Source organism: Phalacrocorax aristotelis, chromosome 15 (genome assembly GCF_949628215.1).
Source record: "Phalacrocorax aristotelis chromosome 15, bGulAri2.1, whole genome shotgun sequence".
NCBI lineage: Eukaryota > Metazoa > Chordata > Aves > Suliformes > Phalacrocoracidae > Phalacrocorax > Phalacrocorax aristotelis.
In genome coordinates, this window is record NC_134290.1 from 10,142,608 (window position 1) to 10,163,338 (window position 20,731).

General features: G+C 44.5%; 1 protein-coding gene across 5 annotated transcripts in view; it reads right to left on the minus strand.

Moving 5' to 3' along the window:
• Window positions 1–20,731, minus strand: part of PITPNM2 (phosphatidylinositol transfer protein membrane associated 2) — a 139,856-nt gene that overhangs the window by 13,021 nt on the left and 106,104 nt on the right. For 3 of the 5 annotated variants that reach the window (XM_075110595.1, XM_075110594.1, XM_075110591.1), the window contains exons 9-16: window positions 19,489–19,593; window positions 18,538–18,608; window positions 14,980–15,224; window positions 14,305–14,494; window positions 13,131–13,250; window positions 12,541–12,749; window positions 7,607–7,782; window positions 7,077–7,247 (exon numbers count right to left, since the gene is read on the minus strand). In XM_075110595.1, coding sequence (XP_074966696.1) covers window positions 7,077–7,247; window positions 7,607–7,782; window positions 12,541–12,749; window positions 13,131–13,250; window positions 14,305–14,494; window positions 14,980–15,224; window positions 18,538–18,608; window positions 19,489–19,593 — 1,287 coding nt within the window. Of the gene's footprint in view, window positions 1–4,224; window positions 4,375–7,076; window positions 7,248–7,606; window positions 7,783–12,540; window positions 12,750–13,130; window positions 13,251–14,304; window positions 14,495–14,979; window positions 15,225–18,537; window positions 18,609–19,488; window positions 19,594–20,731 lie in introns of all 5 variants that reach the window. The other 2 variants (XM_075110592.1, XM_075110590.1) reach the window with 1 other exon arrangement.

The following is a 20,731-nucleotide window of genomic DNA, read 5'->3' on the forward strand; positions in this document are numbered from 1 at the left end:
GGAGGATTTAAAGTCATGCTCACAGGGACCTTATACATGTATTGGAGGGAAATGGACCTAACATGTTCAGGACTGGCAAACCGAGAGATGTTGAAATTCACGATAAAATCTCTGCATTTCAGTTTTTTCCTCTCTGTGGATGCTAGAGGCCAAATTAAGTGTCTGCAGGATATCCCAAGATCTTACACTGCAGAGGGTTTGTAATGCCAGTACCAAGTACTTCAGAGAAGGCAGCACCAGCATGACACTAACATGCAAAAGCAAAGCTACTTACTATCATTTTAACATTGCCCATCTCTGCTGTATCTGAGGAGCAGCATCTGACCTTTACTCCCAAGTATCAGACAGGGCACAGGTTTGTGCCCAGCCAGGCAGTAGATGCCACAGGGGACACAAGTACTTACTCCCATACATCAACATCATCCTCTGCCTATTTCAGCCAGTTTACATATCCTTGGATTTCATCCCATTATGCAGCTGACACAGGGCGTTGTTTTGGCAACTGGTTTATTTCAATATCGATCTTTTTTGCTTGGGGCTACTGACTTGCTTCCTCCGATCTCTCAGTTCACAGCAGCAGCGTCTATGCCCACACAAATCCTGCTGCAGTGGAGGGAAAGGGAGCATGTGAAGCAGAAAATGTGTAGCTAAGTATTGGTAAAAGAGTTCTGTTCTCTGCAGGGAAAATCAGGCCACAAGCTGCTCTGTGTAAAAGCTTCGTGGACTGCAAGATCTGAGCCCTAGCGGGAGCCTGACCTGATGATGAGCTGCCCACACTGCCCACATTGTGCCTGAAAGGCCATTACCAGCATCGCTTTCTCAGCACTTTCCTCCTCTTTTCACTTTGCCTTGAGCTGTTGGCTGTCAAGGCTGCTACCAGTATCTGCAACTCAGCCAGCTCCACCAGGCCAGCATGGCTTTGCTACTGCAGAAAGCACTGATATAAGCAAGAGGTGACAATTCAAGCAGAGGTTGTACTCAGAGAACATGAGCCGAGCCAGAAGCTGTGTTCAACCCCACAAAGGTCTCAAGGATAAAGGGTCTCAGTCCCATTGCTGCATGACCTGGGACAACTCTCTCATCTCTTCCCTGGTTACACCTTCCTCTCCTTTCCCTTGCTTATACAGACTGTGGGATCTTTATGCAATTATGCCCTTGTGTCACATCAAATGGGTGCCCCAACACAGCTGTTACACAGATGTTGACCATTCACCTTCCCTGAACTTGGTCAGATGCAACGAGATGGCTTTGCCTACACTAGGAAGAATGCTAGGTTCAGGTTTATCTAACACCTACCAGCAAAGCTTGAACTTCTACCTCTCCCTTAATTATCAAACATCTGTGGCTTGAATTAGAAAGCAGCTGGAAGACACGCTAAAGAGGATTACAGCAATGCTACACAAGAGAAACGGCTGGGCCAAATGTGGTGCTGCCTGGGTTGATCATGGCTCTGGCTCCGTTAGCATGTCTTCACTCAGCTCTGCCTGAATTTTATCTCCTTTCTCAAGGGCCCTGAAAGTGGAAAGTGCAAGAAGGAAGAAACAGTGGTATTTTGTGCTTGCTCTTTTTAGCCAATCTCGCTTTCCTGGGCCTGACTGGGGATTTTTGAATACAATGAGTTTGAAGCAGAAACCAACCTCAACAGCCCTTCCAACACCATCTGAGCTAGTGGTGCCACAGGAGTAATTTTCACTCCTGTGAAAGCCTAAACTGTTTTAGCGTTACTGACTGTTCAGCTTAGTATCGCCCACGTTGATGGCAGGAGTCCACTCTGCAGGGGATAAAGTGCCGCCCAACAGCAGCGCTCGCTCCCATGCTCCAGCCCACTCGGGTTGCTCTCACATTTCTCCTTTTCTCCAAGCTACATACCATGAAAAAGGCCAGTTTCTAAGAAAAATGAGGCCAGGAAAAGGCAGGGCAGGAAACATAGACAGAAAACCTGTTTTATGCATCACTGCCCCTGCAGCCAAGCTTCCTCAACCCCAACGCTGCAGTGACAGCAACTTCCAGATAAAATCCTGGGACCTGACTTGCAGAAACACTTCCCCAACAACATATTTCCTAAACTCCGTGTATTCTTTGCACCAAATCCCTTGTGCAGCACCGCTCTTGCAATTCTGAAACCAAGAGGGCTTTCTTGGGGAGCGCAGTGACCAGGGTGGGACGTGCCAGATGCTGCCATACTGGCACAGGCTGACCCCAGCACCTACAACCACTCCTGCTCCTTAAGGGCCATGTCTTCTGCACTGCCGAGGTGGTATCCTCAGCCACAGCTCAGGTCCTGATAATTACAGGGACGTTTCTCAGGCAAGCACTTCCAGCCCAGGGTAAAGTCAGATGTCTGGTCCAGGAGCAGCAGTAGCAAGACTTTCATCAGGATTAGCTGTTCATTTGGGTCACTAGATAAGGACAGATGCGCTCCTGGTTTACTGCACTGGCTGAAGTGTACTTTGTACCATGTCTGAGGCAGATTTTATCAGAACAAGGAAGCTTCAGAAAGAGGAGTCCTGGCTTGAGCGGTGCCCTGAGCACTCTCTCTCCCAGCAAATGACCTGCCGCTGCTTGAACTGCAGCACGCACAGGTCAGGCCAGTGCAATGAACTGAAGATTTAACTGCACTTCCAGAAGAGATGACGTAAGAAGCAAAATCACTTTTTTTTTGGCCTAACTATGGATCTTTAATACTCATTTCAGTGCTGTGCATTTTCATTTATGGACTCATTTGTCAATGTTCTCACTAACTGTTTCCCACAAAGTGAACGACACTGGGCCTTTCTCCTAATGTACTGCTGGCACTGTGGTAAGTCCTTGGGGTGTGTAATGGCAGACTTCAATATGTGCTACTTGCAGGCTGTGGCACTGAAGCAGGAAATATTGAAAGCAATCAAAAATATGTAAAGATCAATAAAAATAAAAAATAAAAAAAACAGAAAAGCCAGCCAGCTGCTCAGCACAGGCCAGATCCTGCTTGCTCTGGACACTCTGCAGTCACTACCCTGAGATCAAGAGCAACATAGAATTTCTGTTGTTTGTAAGTTTTTATGATTCCAGAAATTTTCCGCAGTCCAGTGGCTGAACTGCGATTCAGCACTTGCTACAGTCAAGGCAAGCACTGCTTGGCCGGAACGTGCTCTTGACACACAAGGTAAAGAGCAGAGAAGCTTCTAAAAGCTCTGTCCTGACAGCAGAAAATATCAGATGACAGCTAAATGTCATTTCATCAGTGACCTCCAAAGTGACTAATTAATAGTACCAGATCCTTTTCCTCTGCTTTGTTACAGAACACCACAGTACAGGCAACATGGCAACTGCATACCTAAAAATCATCTACATCTTCAAAAGACAAAGGGAAGGACTATCTGGAAGAGTCAATGTTGACATCCTGTATGGCCACATAATGTACTGGACTGCTCAAATAGCAAGAGTCAGCTTGTTAAAAACAAAGCAGCAGAACCAAGGTCTCAGGGCAAAACACTGAAAAAGGAGTGAGAATGGGCAAGTAAGACACATGGGGAAGAAAAAAACTAAAAGTCAAGCTTCATTAAAATTGCAGATGTAGCACCAGCCACAACCAGAATAAATGAGGCCATGCAGCATTTATGATGGAAAATAAGGCAAAACAAATGCACCAAACTTCGCTTTTAAGGCAGAAGTCGAGAAATTAATTTTAAAAAGCCAACACGTATAGCCACCTTGGGGCCTGAAAGCCTCATTCACTGTACTCAGCAGAGCCACAAGGAGTGTCCAAACACAAAATATTCAAACAGACAAAATCTGTTCTGACACAGACATGAATTAGACTTCTGCCCACGGTGCAGTGTGGCTGACTGCTGGGGAGACACACACTGCAGACAACCAACCCACTCCCAGGGTATCCTGTGCATGGCGTATACCACGCATGCAGGGCCACCCAGGGACTCTGCCTTGCTGTGCCAAAGCCTCTTTCCAGCAGTATACCCACCACAGACAGAAAGAAGTATGTGGCAGCAGTCCCCCCTTCCAGCATCAGCACCCGAATGGGACAGAGTTTGTAGTTCCAACTCGTTCTTTGTACGGTGGGTCTCCCAGACTGGGTATACCCACGCATGAGCCCAAGTGGTTATTGCATGTGGCACAGCCTGAGACACAGCATGAAGATTTCAACGCCAGGGGGCAACAGTACGATCTCCAAAAAGCACCCCAAGTACCCAACACCATAGACAATCAAAAGTGTAGATTACACACACTCAGCAAAACCAGCACTTTTATTGGAAACATCTTGCCAATTCAGTACGGGAACGGGGATACTTGTTTCCATGAAGCTGTCCTGGTGCTGGAGAGCACCCAGAGGGCTACTTTCCATGAGAAGGATGGGATTGTTCTGGATTGTCTCAACTAGAAGCAGATGGGAAAAAAAAACAAAACAAAACAAAAACAAAACAGAAGGACAAAGAACAACAGACATGCGGCCACAAAGTGTTAACATACAAACAGTTACAACTGAGCACTTCAACTATGAGTCTTCAATGAAAAGACAACCTTCAAATAGAGTAAAAGAAACAAAACACGGGTGACTTTCCAAATAGACCCACATCAGAGAGATTAACTGGTAGCAGAGGAGAGCACAACAATGGCATTTCAACCACAAAAGAAAAGGAAGTCCTCTTAACCAGCTTCTCCAATGAGCCAAATCCATAAATACCCAGCAGATCCAGAGAAATCTTTTTACTACGAGGGGAAAAAAAAGTATGCTGTAAGGGGAGATTTACTTGAACTAGACTCGCAGCCTACACAGTGCAAAGCACAGGAATAAGCAGGAATGTGAATTTGATTTCACTCTGCAAGTTGGCTGTAATGAAGCAAGAACCCATCATTTAGTACAAGATGGGAAAATGAGGGGAAAAAGAAAGTCTAAGAGGCTTTCTGAATTGTGGACTTTAAAAAAGCTAGCTATCTGCATGAGGAAATATGCACAAGCAGTGTAACAGAAGGTTTTGTACATGACTAATTATAATTGAGCACCTGAATTTTACGTGATCACCAAATCATATAGCTTAATTACAGCAGCAATTAACTTTTCTGGAGCGCTCTATGGTGAACACTAACTTCAGTAGCAGCTTTGCAAATCATGGTTAGACCGGTCCTTTTGGGTAACGTGTAAATCACAACACCAACATTTTGACTCCAATGGGAAGGAATAGCCTGTTACTTTACGATAAGCAAATGAAGAGGCTTTGTCTTACACAAGAATAGAATTTAAAGCTGCTTTTTTGTCAGTTTTATTCATCATGGCAGAGCAGCATCTCTTAAAATAACAAGGCTCAAACCTGGAAAGGGTTTTGAAATCACTCTACCATTCTCATAGTTGAGCTAATTGCTGTTTAACTCCTCTCCACTACATAGCAAGTGTCTCTCTAAACACAGCCAACTCAACAAAGGTCTAGGGAGGCACAGCAAACTAATAAGATCCCTGCTGTTGCACAGAATGATAACCAGAAAGCAGGTTGCTTAATGTCAGTGGGTCTTCTACCTCTGGCTTCAGCGAGAAAAGGGGATTTGAAATGTGTTTAACAGGAAGAAGGTAAGATGTTTAGGATTTTTTTTTTTTTAAGAAGCCACTTGCAGCTGATACCTAGAATACACCCAAAAATCAAATCACCTTTCAAGCTGATATACATTCCCTGAGCTGTTGTAACTGGACCGGGTACAAATGTAATTGTGTGTGGATCCATTTTTTAGAAGTGTTGCAGCATGATTTTTGCTAAACTTGAAAAGTGAGTGGCACCTGCAGAAAGTATTTTGTTTTATTAGGCTTGGGGCTTAGGTTATATCCATTTAACAAACCAGACCTCCAGATCCAGCAATTACAATACAATCTTTAAAGATACTGGTACATAGGAGACCACTGCTTTGCATTTTCAATTTAAAAATGATGCTGAGTATCACCAGAATTATTCGGCTCTAGATACATGTTCCTCTTCATTTAGTCCTGCATGATTCAAATATTAAACAAACGGAAAGCTACCAGAGCTTTGGGGGGAAAAAAAACCCACCACCAAATCCCATTCTTTCTAGCTGGTGGCTTTGATATTCTACTCCGGTTTGCCAGTGTGATTTTTCATGTGCTGTAAATCTAGTTTTATAGTAGCAACCCTTAGTTGCAATGTTGGCTTTAAGTAGCCATTGACTAACAACCTCTAACAAGGGAAAAATTATGGTGCAATTTTTCTTTCTGCCCCAAATCCCTGACCCTGCAGGGAATCAAAGCTTTAGGTGAAGCAGAAAGGTCAAATTTAGTTCTGCACAGCAGTGAGCTTCCCCGAGAGCTCCTTGCAATGAGAGCCTGCACTGAAATGGCAGCAGACCATGAGAGCCTAGGCGCAGAAGTGAGGTGAAGATGGTAGGAAACAATTTATTTTATCAACTGCAAGAGCATTGATGTAATGGGAGCTCAGGCAGGGCATGGTCAGGACACAGTCCTTTCAAATGCAACCTGCTTAGACCAAAGGGCATGCACACAGCCATTTTAGACTTTATTACTTCTGCAATTGGGGTAGAGCAAGTGAAGAGGCCACTGATGGCAGAGGAATCCTAGGTACCCTAGGAAGACAAAGTGTCTCACTGGCAAGGTGGCAAGGGCAAGGCACTGTCACCAGCCCACTGATCTACAGCAGACTGTCCCATGAAAAAGCACAGGTTGCAACCAAGTAAATAATCTCATTGTCTCACTGTTGACTCTGCTCCTTCCAGTATTCACTGGCCCTCCAAACACTGAAGTCCTAAACTCAGGCAAGTTAATCACGTTTCATTCAGTCCCGACCACAAGCACCAGCCTGGGTGTAAGACAGGGACCTTCACGGAGAGGTCACCACATCATGACTCTCAGCAGCTGATGGCCTTTGTATGACAAGTGAAGGGCGTATGGGCCACAAGGCACTGATTTTGTTGGAAGAATACTACTTTTCTGGTAAATCAGGGAAAAAAGCTAACATTATAGGGCCAGTTCTCTTTCTTGTCATTCCGAATTGCTTTGATAATTTAATGTAAAGTGTGGTTATAACCCTTTAGAGAGCTAATATGAATCCGAAGTGACTTACCCAGAACAGCAGAATTGCCATCACCCAGTGGGAACCTCTGGTAACGGGGAATATTGAAGGGGGGCAAAAGGTAGAACTTCCTCTCCAGAAGAGGCTCAAGGCGTGAAGCAGATGGGTCTGCAGGGTGGAACAGGTTGTAGACCTGCTGACAAGCTGGTCTGAGCTGAAAGACTAAAAAGATGAAGAGGAAAAAACCCTCAATTATGAAAAGGTTATTTGTTAGAATATTGTAGGTATTTGTCGTAAAAAGGACAACTGCTGAGTTACATAAATTGCTCAGAATTTAAACAATTTATCACAATTTTTATAGACTCAGGAATTGCCCAGTATTTTTAATGTTTGGAAGTACATTGCAAATTGTATAATCAGTGCCAGCTAAAGCATACAGTGGTCTGCATCATTATGGTGCAATAAATATTATATATAAATGTTTGGGTTTTACCAGTTTGTCTCATCAAAGTAATGGATTTGTAGCAGGAGGTGCTTACACCATCCACTAAATAAGCTCAACAGTTTACATCAGGACTTACTGTCAAGAGCCGGAATGACAGTTTTTCGCAGTGCAAGAACCAGACCCAAGGGAGAACCAAAGAGGAAGAAGTCAGTGATCTCAAATTCAAACTTTCCAATATTTCCTCCATCCAACATAGTAGAGCTACTAGATCGCCTGGATCCTGGGTCATTTCTCAACACACTAGAATGTAAACTGGGACAAGAACAGAAAATGAAGTCAAAATTCTATTCACGCTGTTTTTTCATAATTGAAGGCCAGATAAGCGATTGACAGTGAATATAATTTCTATCCCTTTAGTGAAGGAACTGTGCCAATCAAACCACCATGCCTCAGTACTGTAGTTTCACTAGCCAGTAAAATGTCCCCCCAAATAATTACCCCATTTCATTGACATAATTTAGACTGTACAAATCCAAGTTTTGAGCAGGTTCATTTACACACTTCTGTCTCCTCAAAATGTTTTTTCTTTGAGGAGTCAAAATCTTGGTTGCTGTTAGTGGATCAGTCATTTGCAAGATGAAATAACTGGCAAGCCAAAATTACTCAAGTAGCAGGGAAAAAAGCAGGTTTACAATGATTCACTCCATTACACACATTACTGCTACGCTTTCTGGTGGTTAACATTTGAGTGCCTTCTATCACTTTATTCTCAAATGTTATGGAAAGCTGTGCTTACCCATTTCTTCCTCGTGGAAGTAGTTGGACAAATGTTATAGGATTGAAAAAGAAAAGAAAAATAAAAATGGGAGAGGAGAGAGAAGAAGAAAGATCAAAATCTGCAAGAGGGTTTCTGTACCAAGTTTGTACCACGGCTTCCATGCATGTGTATGGCATCCACTGGAAATGGGAATTTGAAGTAATTAACTCAGTGGCCATATGGTAAATTGTATTTATCATGCACCCAGGACTCATCCACTTCTCTTCTGCCCATGAGATCACATCTGTCAAGTTATTACCAAACTACTGCTGAACACCAGCCCAACAACTCCAGGTAACCGTACTTAAAAAGAATAATTATATAAAACATGTTTAGCTTTCTCCCTGCTCCTTCAGGTGTCAAATCTCTTTGTAGAATTCAACCTGTGTGCAGTGCAGGCTGGGCAATACACAGGTTAACACAGAGATTTAAATTCATGTATTGCTTAGACACTAAGGAAGAAGACATGGAACTCTTAGATGAAAATCCTGGGAATCCACCCCCACGTTAGGAAGCAGTGCTTCTTTGCAGGCTAGATCTGGGATTAGACAGCAAAATGACAGATGGGTAACACTAATAACCTGGTTCACAAAGCGGTTTCTGAGATTATTCTGTTACCACCCAAAAGCAATAAGCTGCAATTTCTTCTCCTCTCCAGGCTCTACAGATTCAGGCATCAGCCTTGCTGGGTTATTGTCATCATAATTAGAAGCAGAAAGTTGAAGACAGAGTACCAGCAGTGGCTTAACAGGGTGTGGGCAAACACTTTAAAAAGCATCTGAAAAGGTTCTATAAAATACGTAGGATAAATGGATACCACAGCAGCTGGGTTGGATAAAAGGTTTACTGGCCTGGAGTCAGGGATGATGCAAATGCAACGGTCTCTTGCCAGCTCTGTGGCCCCAAGTCAAAATCCCAGGTGGTCACCAGCATTTGCCGTGTCTCCGTATGCAATAGCACTTGCTCATCAAGGCCACTTCTGAATGCAGCGTGCTGGCTGCCTGGCTGGGCAGCGACGTCCCAGCACTGCTGCGCTCATGGAAATAGGGCCGCTCACTCCCCACCATCTGCAACACTGGAGCAGTTGCTCACGCACACCCCTCCTCTGGGATAGCCATTCAAAAAATGAGCAGCTGCAAATACTCACAAATTTGGGAAGAAAAATGGGTTTCGCTCAGACTTTGTTTTCCTGGTTTGACAAATAACACATCGTGCCAGAGACAGCACCTCTGCTAACCACCACTCCCAAAGGATGCTAAGAAACCTTCTCATGCTGCACTGTCATGTATTCTCTAGAGGTGCACGCATACACACGCACAGTACTATTCTCTTGGTTACCAACCACAGGGAAATAACAAGCTTACTTATGCCAGACAGATATCAGGGAAAGTCAAAACAGTGATGTCAAAAGCTAGAGGAACAGGAGGTTACAGCAATGACAGCTAAAATGAGCATGTTCCCATTTCTGTGATGTGAACGAGCTTCCCTGAGATCATGCTGCCAAGACGTGCAATGCTGAAACACATTTAAAAACAAGCCACCTTCAGCAGAGCTACAATTATTTTAGCTGATAAGACTGCAATGCATTAAGTTTGCTGTGTGTAAGGAATACCAAGTGACTTCAAACATGTTCAGTTTTGCCAAAGACAAATGTGATTCAAATGAAGGCACAAAAGGTAAGACTATCCTGATGGCAGAAGTGCTATGGCAGGATGGATGCAAGGAGTTTTTGGTGTATTCCCCCCACCTTCCCACAGCATCTCTTCGTGAGGAATGGAAGAGAACGAGAGCCCTCATGCTGCTAAGCAATTTGGACAGCTTCTCTCCTTTTACTGGGGACTTGATAGTCTTTTTAGCAATCAAAAGAAATGAGAGCCAAGGGGAACTCTGAATCCGTCATGCTCCAAGCAACCTACAGTGCCCTGTTCTCCCTTTAAAAAGCAGCAGATGTACTGTGTGCATTAATTAAACAAGAGCTTATGGATTTCAGAAGCAAATCAACTCATTTATAATAATACAAGTACAGCACAGCCAGAAATAATGTAGTTGTGCAGAAGGACTGAATTTAAAAATAAATGTGTGACTGTAATCTCCAGATGCTGCTCTGGCTTGCTGGGCATTAGCGGGTAGGTCTGATACATGAATAAAAATGAGTGTCTTTGGCACAAGTTGAAATCCGCAATCGGCACGGACAGAAAGGCCCCCGTAAGCCAGGATGCCCGTCTGCTGAGCCCATTAGGGAAACTTGGCACTGTTCTGCCAATCTCCTGCACAAAGCCACGTCACATCAGGGCTTGGTTTTTGTATGGGAAAATCATTACTTAGTGAGAGAGTTAGAGAGGCCAAAGGGACATTCTGCTGATGACCATGCTGCTCAGTAATGACGGCTGTAAGCACAAGGTCCAGGGCTGGGTCCTGGTGTGACACCCTGCTGTCACGCAGGAGGGGAGGAGGTGAATCACTGCACCCAAGCCTCTGCTGAGACAGGGAGCAGAGGGGGAGAGTTGTGGAGAGAGCTCATTCAGCAGCTTCAACCTGCCCCTTCCCCTGAGGGAGTCTTGCTCTTGAGCCATGGGGAGAAACCCATTTTTAACCCAAGGTCTAAAGGCAGATTTACAAAAGACACAAAACCCTAAAAGAGGTAAAGGTGCACCAATCCATCAGTGCACTGAACACTGACAGTCCTCGCCAGGCTCCCCCCAGGTGCTTCATGTTGGGAGCAGGCGCACTGGAGCAGGAAGGACTAGGAAAAAGCTATCTGAAACAACCAACTGCAATCTCTTATCCATGCCAGGCCCAGTGCTTATTCTAAACTAGATGTGAAACTGCAGCAAGATGCCAGCTCGATTTCCTTAGCTGAGTCTGTGCGCCTGAGGTCAAGAACAAGGAGGAGAAAAAGCACATTTTTGCACAACTCATATTTTCTCCTTTAATATAGGAGGCTGTTTTGGTAAGGTAAGAACAAGAGACTGATTGCCTTTTATTAACCTGCTGGAAATAGCCGAGAAGCTTATTGTGGTTTTTGTAAATGCAGCTGTCTGTCTGAATATAGTACCTCTGTGCAGCAGCGACATTCACTTTCACACTTTCTCCTATGAACCTTTTACAAAAGGGCCCCCGACATAGCAGGACAACAAAAGTGCCTGTGCTGGAGCAACTATTGCAAGAAGTGAAGGAGGGGCAGAAGTGCAGGACAGGCCTTCAGCTTGGCACAGGGCAAAAGAAACAGCCTTGGGCACAGCTGCAATGCAGATAATGGTATTTGCTGGGTGGGACATTGCTCCCCAGTACCTGGGATGTGGGGGAAGAGGGATTAAGAGGATGTTGCAGTTCCTCTGGGCCTCCAGGAGGAAAAGGTCTGGGCTGTCCAGTTCAAAGGCTGAAGATGATGATTCAGTCAGAAGAAGCCTCTGGGCTTGTTCAGAAGTAATCCCTGAACAATCAGCAGCCACAGAAAGACCGCCTCATTGGTTTTGTTAACAGATAAGTTTCTGAAAGTCCATTTGAAGAAGCTTAGGAATGTGATATTGGGGGCTTCAACAGTGAAATTCGACAAATTTGAAACACAACCTTGATGCAATGGAGCATCCCTGGCAGAGGACAGAATACTGTCCCCCATCCCTGCTCCATACAGGGGACTCAGGTCGCTTTGCCAAACAGTCACACAGACAGAACAATCCTCATGTGCAGTTGAGGGTTGTACCATGAACTAGCCAGCCAGCCACCATGACAGCATAAAGCTGCTCCTGCACCAGGAAAGGGCACTGCAATTCAATCTCACACTTGAACTAGGCCAAAATTAAAGGTTACTCAGCTCATCCCCAACCTTCCCCAAAAACAGGCCAGCCCACTCAAAAATCAGCTTTCAGAGATGCTTTGAAATTATAACACCACGGGATTCCCAGTTCTGCTTCACTCTCTTCCCTCACACTACTTCTACCTTCACTTTATGATCTCCATCCTGCCACTGCAGCACAGCAAAAATGCAGTTACCCAACTGCCTCAGCTGTCAAGCAACAGGATGAATTTCTTGCCATTGTAATACAGATGCAGTAGAGCAGCTGGATTCTCTCACTGCCACTGAGCAACAGTGCTGTTAATTTTTCTTGCATATACAGCACACTGAAATCTATACTCCTCTAATGTAAATTAAACACTTTCCTCCACCTTGCTTATCACTGGATGACAAAGCAACATTCGGGTTTCACAGATGCACCAATCTCATTGCTGGTTCTGTTCCTTCAAAATCTTACCTTGAAAGAAAGGCTTGATGCTGCTTTATCGTGTCCAGTTCATAGGTTGATGAATCACTCCTTTTTCGTGGCAGCTGCTTCTTTGGATCTTCTCCGTTGCTACGGGGAATATCAATGTTGCTCCTGCTGAGGTGTCTGCTGGCTTCCAGATTAGAGCCACTGGAACAATAGCTGTTCACCGTTATTCCAGGAGACAGGAGGTCCGTATCCTGGGATTTGAAATATATCAATTTAGCACTCCTGACAGCTGAATCGGGAATACACCCACATTATAACCTCCTCTTTTCATCCTCCTTTCCCCATCTACCCCAAGATCCAGTTGAGAGCAATACAGTATCTGAGATCAAACTGCTTCCTAAGGGTGTATGTGAAGCAGGTGTGGGTGATGCTTCACACCAGAGGGTAAAGCATCCCTGTTCAGAGCAAACGCACCCAAACTGAGACACACATGCACCTTAAGACTCATGTTTGACATTGATAAGGAATAGAGTCTTTCTTGTTTTGTGAAAAGATCCTTATTAAAAACAGGGGCCATGGAAGTGCTGTGGCCAGCAGACCTATTCCCAGGAGACACTGGGAGCCAGCATTACCTGGACACTCACAACGCTTCCTCGCCGACTGCTGTTCTGGCTCTCGGACACAGTCTGATTGCTGTAGCATAAGGCATCAAATCCCAGGATTCCTCCAACACAGTCCCCTACCAAGCAGACCTGAAAAAGGCAACAGAAGTAGGGGAGGTGGGGGAAAAAAAAGCCCCTTGACTTCAGAGTTCAGAGATGACAGTTAAACGGAGTGCTGTGTTATACCTAAGAAAGCTGCAGTAACAGGATGCCCAGTGCTTTCATCAGTAAAACTATTCTGTCAATGAACATCCACTTGTACCCTGCAGAGTCTCATTAGCTAACATAGCTAATGTGTTCTGGCTGTCCCCACCAGCCGACTGGTGTAAAGCGAAAGCCACATAGAGCACTCATCATGGCACTAACTCCAGCCTCAGAAAACCAAGCCTGATTCCCTCCTTGCCAGCTGTCCGTGTTACTTCAGGCAAGCTTCCCTGTGCTTCTGCCCCGTTTGTACACTGAGGAGGTAATATTGTCCTGCCTCCAAGGGTACTGAGCACATAGACACAATAAAGCACTGAGAACCTTTGGTACGAGAGTGTTCTCTGGGTCCCCAGCACAGCACTGGCTGGGAAGAATCTCAGGTGGATAAATCACACAACAGCAGTGCAATGTTACAGCTAGTCCAACAGCTCAAACCTCACAGGGCTAGAGAGTCACTTTGCTGACAGAGGTGTGAGGCTCAGTCCTGGTCTTTTATGGGGCATAGCAGCTGCACAGTCTCAGAAAAGAAACCCAGTTCTGTGACAACTCCAGCAAGAGCTGCTGAAGGTGCTTTAAAGATGGGAATGCTTAAACAGCCTTGGCTTGCAATGAGAGTGGAGATCATGTTTAGTAACAAAGGTAGCATTCCTGATTTGGAAAGGTGTGTCATACTGAAAATGGATTAGCTTCACAGCTTTATAGCTTCATTTCTGAACACAAGCTCAGACTTTGCTTTGAATCCCAAAGGTTCAAGACAGAGCATAAGCAATAATCTCTCTCTCAGAAAGAAAGAAAGAAATGGAAGCACAACACTCTCTTATTGCGGCTCAACACTCATGTTTCCATCCCTCCTGAGAGATTAATGGAAAAGACAGCTTCAGAAGGAAATTGCTTCACTTGCTCTTCCTTTCATTGTGGCTATAAACAGCCGCTGGCTCACCTGGCCGTTGAATGACATGCCCTCCTGGGATCTGATGAACTCGCTGTAGACCTGGTTGGCTCTGATGATGACTGTGGCTACTGCTTCTTGGTATTGTGGGGATGATGTTGCTAGCAGAGGGAGAGCAGCAAGGGGAATGTGGTCCTGGCTGTTGGACAGGCAGCCTTCATCATAACTATATGGGCTAAGGCTAGATAGGGCAAGAGACATTGGAAACATTCAGCCTAACACAGAGAGTGGGGAAAACCATTTGCAGACAGTACAGTCAGTATTGCAGTTCATTAAAAAAAAGCCTCAAGAGAGAAAGGCCATTTATTCCAATGTGAATGGGTGAGAGCTTAATAAATCTTTCCCTCCCATCAAAAGTAAATCTTCAAGGACAACATACTTACATTGGCAGAACAACCCTCAGACAAGGAATTAAAGCCTTAGTATTTATTGGATTAATTAGAATAAATCAATCTCAGAACTCTTGCTGCATGATTACTGTATTCACTGCAGCTAAGTATGAAATCGAGATTGAATGCCTAACTAGTATATTAATAAGTGCATTCTCAAAGCATGGTCAGAGCTTTCAATACTACATGCAGAACATTTCAGAAAAGCAAATTAAAAAAAAAAATCAAGAGTGAGATTTTATACATGTCCCTCTATGACAAAGTAGCATCAACTTACCTGGACACCAGCGAAAATGCTTCAGAGCAGATGGCTGGGCAAGGGACTAGCCTGATGGCAATGTGTCCAAGAGCAGCTGGGTAATGTACCCTCATCACTGTGTCAAACACTGTTGTGATGGTGTTGACATCCCCTTGCTTAGAGCTCTGGTCACCACTTCCTGAGTCCAGGATGTTCCCTCCATGGAGTACCAAGAGGAGGACATGGATTTTACTTGGCTGCATTAATGGCTGCACTGATTCATCCTAGGTGGGAATGAAAGAGAGCGGCAGAAAGGCTTATTTTGCAAAGAAGTTTTATTTGGTCCAAGTGCATTCTACGCAAATTTTATCACCTTTTCTTCCCCAATCTCACACACACTGCGTACAATAAATGCACCATCCACATCAAATCCAATCAGGGATGAGGTAAACAACCACCTGTGAAGCAAGGTATTTCCAGCAGAAACAATATTAGCCATGATACAAGGCCTTGGCAAGCCCCCAGATAGAGGGCTGAGTTCGGTTTGGGCCATCCCAAAGATAATTGTACAAAGATCACTGCAGTGTGAGAACGACCACAGAAGGACAAGAAGCACAGAGACTTTCTGAACAGAGACTGAAAGAGTTCAGCTTGATTTGCTTCACAAAGCTACCCAAGACTGAAATGCCTGCTCTCAAACACAGTGGGGATGAGTAAAGAAAGCTAGGGAGGGAAGAGAGGTATTTAAGCCAAAGGACTGTACCGACAGAAGCACAAGAGTCTAAACTGATCCTGATAGGTGATGACTTAAAACCAGGTTTCTAAACGCAGGAGATACGAGGTTTTAGAATAACATCTGCAGTTTTGTGGGTAAGAAAATAAACCTTCTTCAAGAAGGAATGTGCTTCATTTATGGAAATGGGCATTAGATACACCTGGATAAAACAGCTGAGAACCTGACTACTTCTTTCAGGTCTCTTATCTCAAGCATGCACATGCACAAATGCACGCGCACAGCCTCAGCGTAACTGACTGTCCTAAGCAGAAGGAATGCTGAAAGTGAAAAAAGAAAAATGCATAAAACTGTAACCAGGTAAAAACACGGCAGCAGTAAAGACAGTACTTGTGTGAGCTAGGGTGGAAAAATAAGGAAATAAAAATGGCTGTTGCTTTCTGTTGGGATGCTGAGCTCAGCTGCAGCAGTTGACAGTAAAACACATTCAGCAAAATTAACAAACAAGATCAAACAGGTCAGCAAGTGGCAAGTTACTGGGGGAAAGAAGTTGTAGGAAAAGATCAGTCATTGCATCTGTTTGCCTACAACAGAAGTTATAAATAAGACTTCAGATTTGCTTATGTGGTTGCAAAAGAGGAACTGAGAAGAAAAAACTTCAAGACCCCATGACCCAAGGGCTGGCCAACATCTGGCTGGGAGACTGCTGCATGAACACAATAAAGGTTTTTATTTTGGCTGTCCAGGTCTTTTGCTTATTATGCTGAACCAGTCCCTTGCCTAAACAGACAGGCTGTAGTATGGGGGAAGGAGGGAATTTTATCTGAACTCCAGAGTGGGATATCATTAAGTGCCCTGCCAGAACAGCTGTAAGCCCAATCCTGATGCCCCCGGAGCAGGTACAAGAGCATCCATTTGTACTGGTCACATATTGTAACACAATGGAGCAGTAACTATTTTTAGTATTTATTCGTTACCAAGGCTTTCAGTGTTTACAGCTCCCATAGGGGCTCAGATCCCCCACCTCAACACCTTTGAGAGATGTGAAATCAGGTATTGAACTTTCCTCCTGTGCCTTATGCTTTGTGCTAGTAGAGACAAAAATCAGAGAACATCCTGGGCAACTCCCTGTCAAGGTAGAAAAACAGCCATTGGGAGGGGGTGTGGAAGGGGTGGAGGGCAGCAGTATTTTCCATTTGGCAAATTCTTCTCATTTTAGGATCTTTAGTCACCTCTTGTCCTTTGAGCAGTGACTGACACCCTGCCAAACCTGCTGGTGCAAGGAAAGCATGCCCAGGCACACATTAGCAACCTAACAACTAGCTTACATTTTTACCAAATAATGCTAAAGCATGTCTTAATACACAGCCCACCAGAAGTATTAAAATTCACATCCAAGTCTGTAATAAAGATTTTCCAGACCTCCTGCATAAGAATGGGCCTTTAATTATTTAGTACCATTACACTGTATTAATGCCTGCTCTTTAAACCTTCTCTGATGCCAGTTTACAGCACCTGCAAAGTGAACTTTTGCCTGGCTGGAGGCATGGGAGGAGCGCTCTCAGCATCTCAGCACCACTTTGACTTTCAGACAAATGTTTTAAGTGCTCATTTGGAGAACAACAAGTCACCAAGCTGAGGTCATCCAGAATTTTATCAGCAGTCATCTGGAGGCACCTTTCCCTTTCAGTTCATTAACATCTGCTCTTGAAGGAAGTGGGGAACATGCAAGCAACTGCTGATTAGTTTAGGGGTGGAGGTGGCTATTTAGAATTTTCTTCTAAGATCTGGAGTCTCTTAAGATACCTGATTCGGGAACTACCTTCTGGTGATGGAGGCTCTTAACCTGAAAACCAGTACAATGGTGGCTAGAAATTTCATACTGTTGCTGTTTGAGCAACTACAAATAACTGCCTTTTTCATCTCACTTTGAAGTCTGTTCTTTTTCTAAAATGAAGACAGGAATGGGAGGGGGTTGAGTTTGTACAGCCATCTGAAGACAAGTCCCCCTCACCATCTTGAGCTCTAAGAGAAGTCTCAGGGCTGTGACTTGCTTATTTTAAGGCAGCTAGAGCCATTCCCATCCCCAGCCACACACTCTCCCCATGGCCCTTGAGGCTCTCAGTCTATTATGAAAAAGCCGAACCACCATGACCTTACAGCCTGGCACACAGAGTAATACCAAAACCACGCTCACGGTCTTTGATAGACCACGACATAACTTAGGCACTCTGCAAGCATCATCATCATCCCTGCAGCAGACAGGCAGATGCTTTAAGGGTGGGATGAGTATAGCCACTGCAAGATGCACTGTCTCACTAGGACGCTGAATTGCAAAAGCCTGTATATGCAAGTCTAGAAAGCCAGGGTGGGTGTGTTATTATTTATTTATTTTATCTAGAGTGCTGATACAGGCTATGCTATAAATGGCTGCCAAACAAGACCCTGAGCAACTCCAAAGAGAGGGCTACAGCCAAGCTATGTCACTTGGACCACCACAGCCTGCACCTTGGTGCTGCAGTAACCTCTCCCACTCCCACATCCACGGTAGCTCATTCGGCATTAGCAGGATGGCTCTACACAGCAGTGCCTCAGGCTGCAGTTATCCCAAAGTTTAGTACTTTTTTCCAGCTGGATACTCGATGCTGCCTGCAAACTACAGAGTATTTTCTATATAATGTTCAAAAGACAGGTGAAATAATCCCTTAAACCTAGCCATGAAGTACACAGCATGCCAGCGTGGCTCTGAATGACACACAAGGACAATATACCACCTGCAGCAAAGGGAGCCATTTACACCATTTACCCCACATGGACACATTCCAGCAACAAAGGATCTTGTTACAAGAAACCGAAGCACTTACTTCAATGATGCTGAGCCTCTCCACGCTGGAGCCAACATGGTACTCTGCTGATGTCTCGTGATACAAGTCACCTGGAAGCACAGAGGTTTAAAATGTCAGGGCTGCAAGATGCTATTTGGCAAAGACACTCTTCCATAAAGACACTGTTTGTGCTAATGCATCTCAGCCTCTTCTGCCTCACATCTCCTTAATTATTTCATCAAATTGCCCTCTCCCTCCCTCCCACCTCCTTCCACCTGAGAAGCCCGGGCAATGCTGGGTCACTTATTCTCCAGCAATTTCTCATAACCTTGGTAGGAGCTGAGGACATTAGTGAGCTCTTCTCTCATTACAGCGATCCAGCACCACTGCTTTATTAAGGATGGCAACAATGGGAAATCCCTGCACAATTGTCAGAACTGATCAGTTTGTGGAAAAATAAAAGGAATTGCTTGAACTACGCTGGGGGAGCAGAGATCTGATGCGCTCCTATGTCTGCGCCTACACAGACCAACTTTGTACCAGAAAGCCTAAGGGTCATCTTCCACCGTGCTGCTACATGAATCGATCTAGCTGAGGAGCTAGCTTCCTTTCAAAATTTCATAACGATGAGCAGAAAATAAAACCGAGGCAGATACAGATAAGACTAAAGGATGGAGCAAAAGGGAAGGAGAGTCAGGAGAAATTCAAGTCATTCAAGACAGAGCGGGAATATTTCATCATTACATGAGAGAATCCTGGCTGTCACACAAAGGAGCCTAACCAATGCAGAAAATAAAAGAGAATCAAGAGCTATCCCAGCTCCCACTGGGCAATTCTTTTTTGGCATCACTGGGCAGTCATTTTTATGCTGTGTCTCAGCTTCTCCTTTTGTGAGATGAGGATAATAAGTTTTACCTTTTTCAGACTGTGGCTGTAACAATTGCCTGGAAATACTGTACAATATCACATGAAGTTTTTTAAAAAAATTACCCTGTACATCATCGCATTCGGGGGTTTCAATTTTATCCATCAGATCATTGGAACTCCATTTGGTTATTTCTTTCGGGAACATTTCTTCATTGTCAGACAAGTCCTCTTTAAAAAACAGATTTTTTGAGAGTCACACACACACAAATATGTATACAGACAAGAGCACAGAACAGAATTTTAAATAGAAATAAGGCCCCATAACTCTATGTAATCTTATAAACATTTGGATGACTTAAGTCATAATAAAGCATGATACTTCACCAGCTTTTGTTATATTCTACATAACCAAAGCGTCTTTTGAAAAGTAAACAAAAATGTTTTAGTTGCATGTTTTTAACAAACAAAAATCCTAAAGCGTGGATAAAATAACACAGATTTTTAATGCTACCATTTCAGGTACTGAGTTTGATGTTTTTCTTGCCATACTTTCTGATGATGCTAAAGCAACCAGAATGCTCCAGTACAGGAGAGAACAAAGCAACATTTGCCGCTGGGATCTTCCCAGACCAATCTGAAAGCTGCAGGATGTCTCTGGGGGAAGCAGTGACAAGGATCACTATTGTTAATAGGACCAAATACCTAAAAAGGCATGAGTAATAAAGGAAACGAACTCCCTAGGCTATCTTTAGCCTGACTTCCTTAGGAGATGAGACTTGTTTGATGACACTGAGTGCATGTGCCTGCCATTTACCTCCTACCTCAGGATCTTCAGAATCCCCTGGCTCAGTTCAACTACAGCTGATAAAAAATAAGAGTCCCCAAAATATGATGCTCTTAGAAGTGTAATTAAAAGGAAGAGACGTAAAGGAGACACCCTATGGAACACCCCACAGTAGTATCCAAACGTAAGAAAGATTAATAGCCTTGCTCTGCAGCAGACATCAAAGGAGTTATGCCAGGTTAGGGGAGAAAAGAGGGAGGGCTGTTAGGGGGGTGACACTGGAAGGCAGGCTTGTGCTTTGTGCCCTTACCACATGGCGCTGGGCTGCAGAGCCCTAACTCACCACAGTGAAAGCCTGACACAGGCAGGAGTCCAACCTTACCTGTCCACAGGCCGTTGCTGGTACATCCACGTGGAAGCAAGCAGCTGAGCCCTGCGGAGGCATTGCTGAACAGCAGCTGTAGCACTGGAAGAATTCATCCCAGTGCCCACACCGTACACCCCACACGCCCACCCCCACGCCTGCTGGCCTGAGCTAGGTTACCTAACATGCAAGGACAAGAGGCTGAGCTTGCTCTCAGC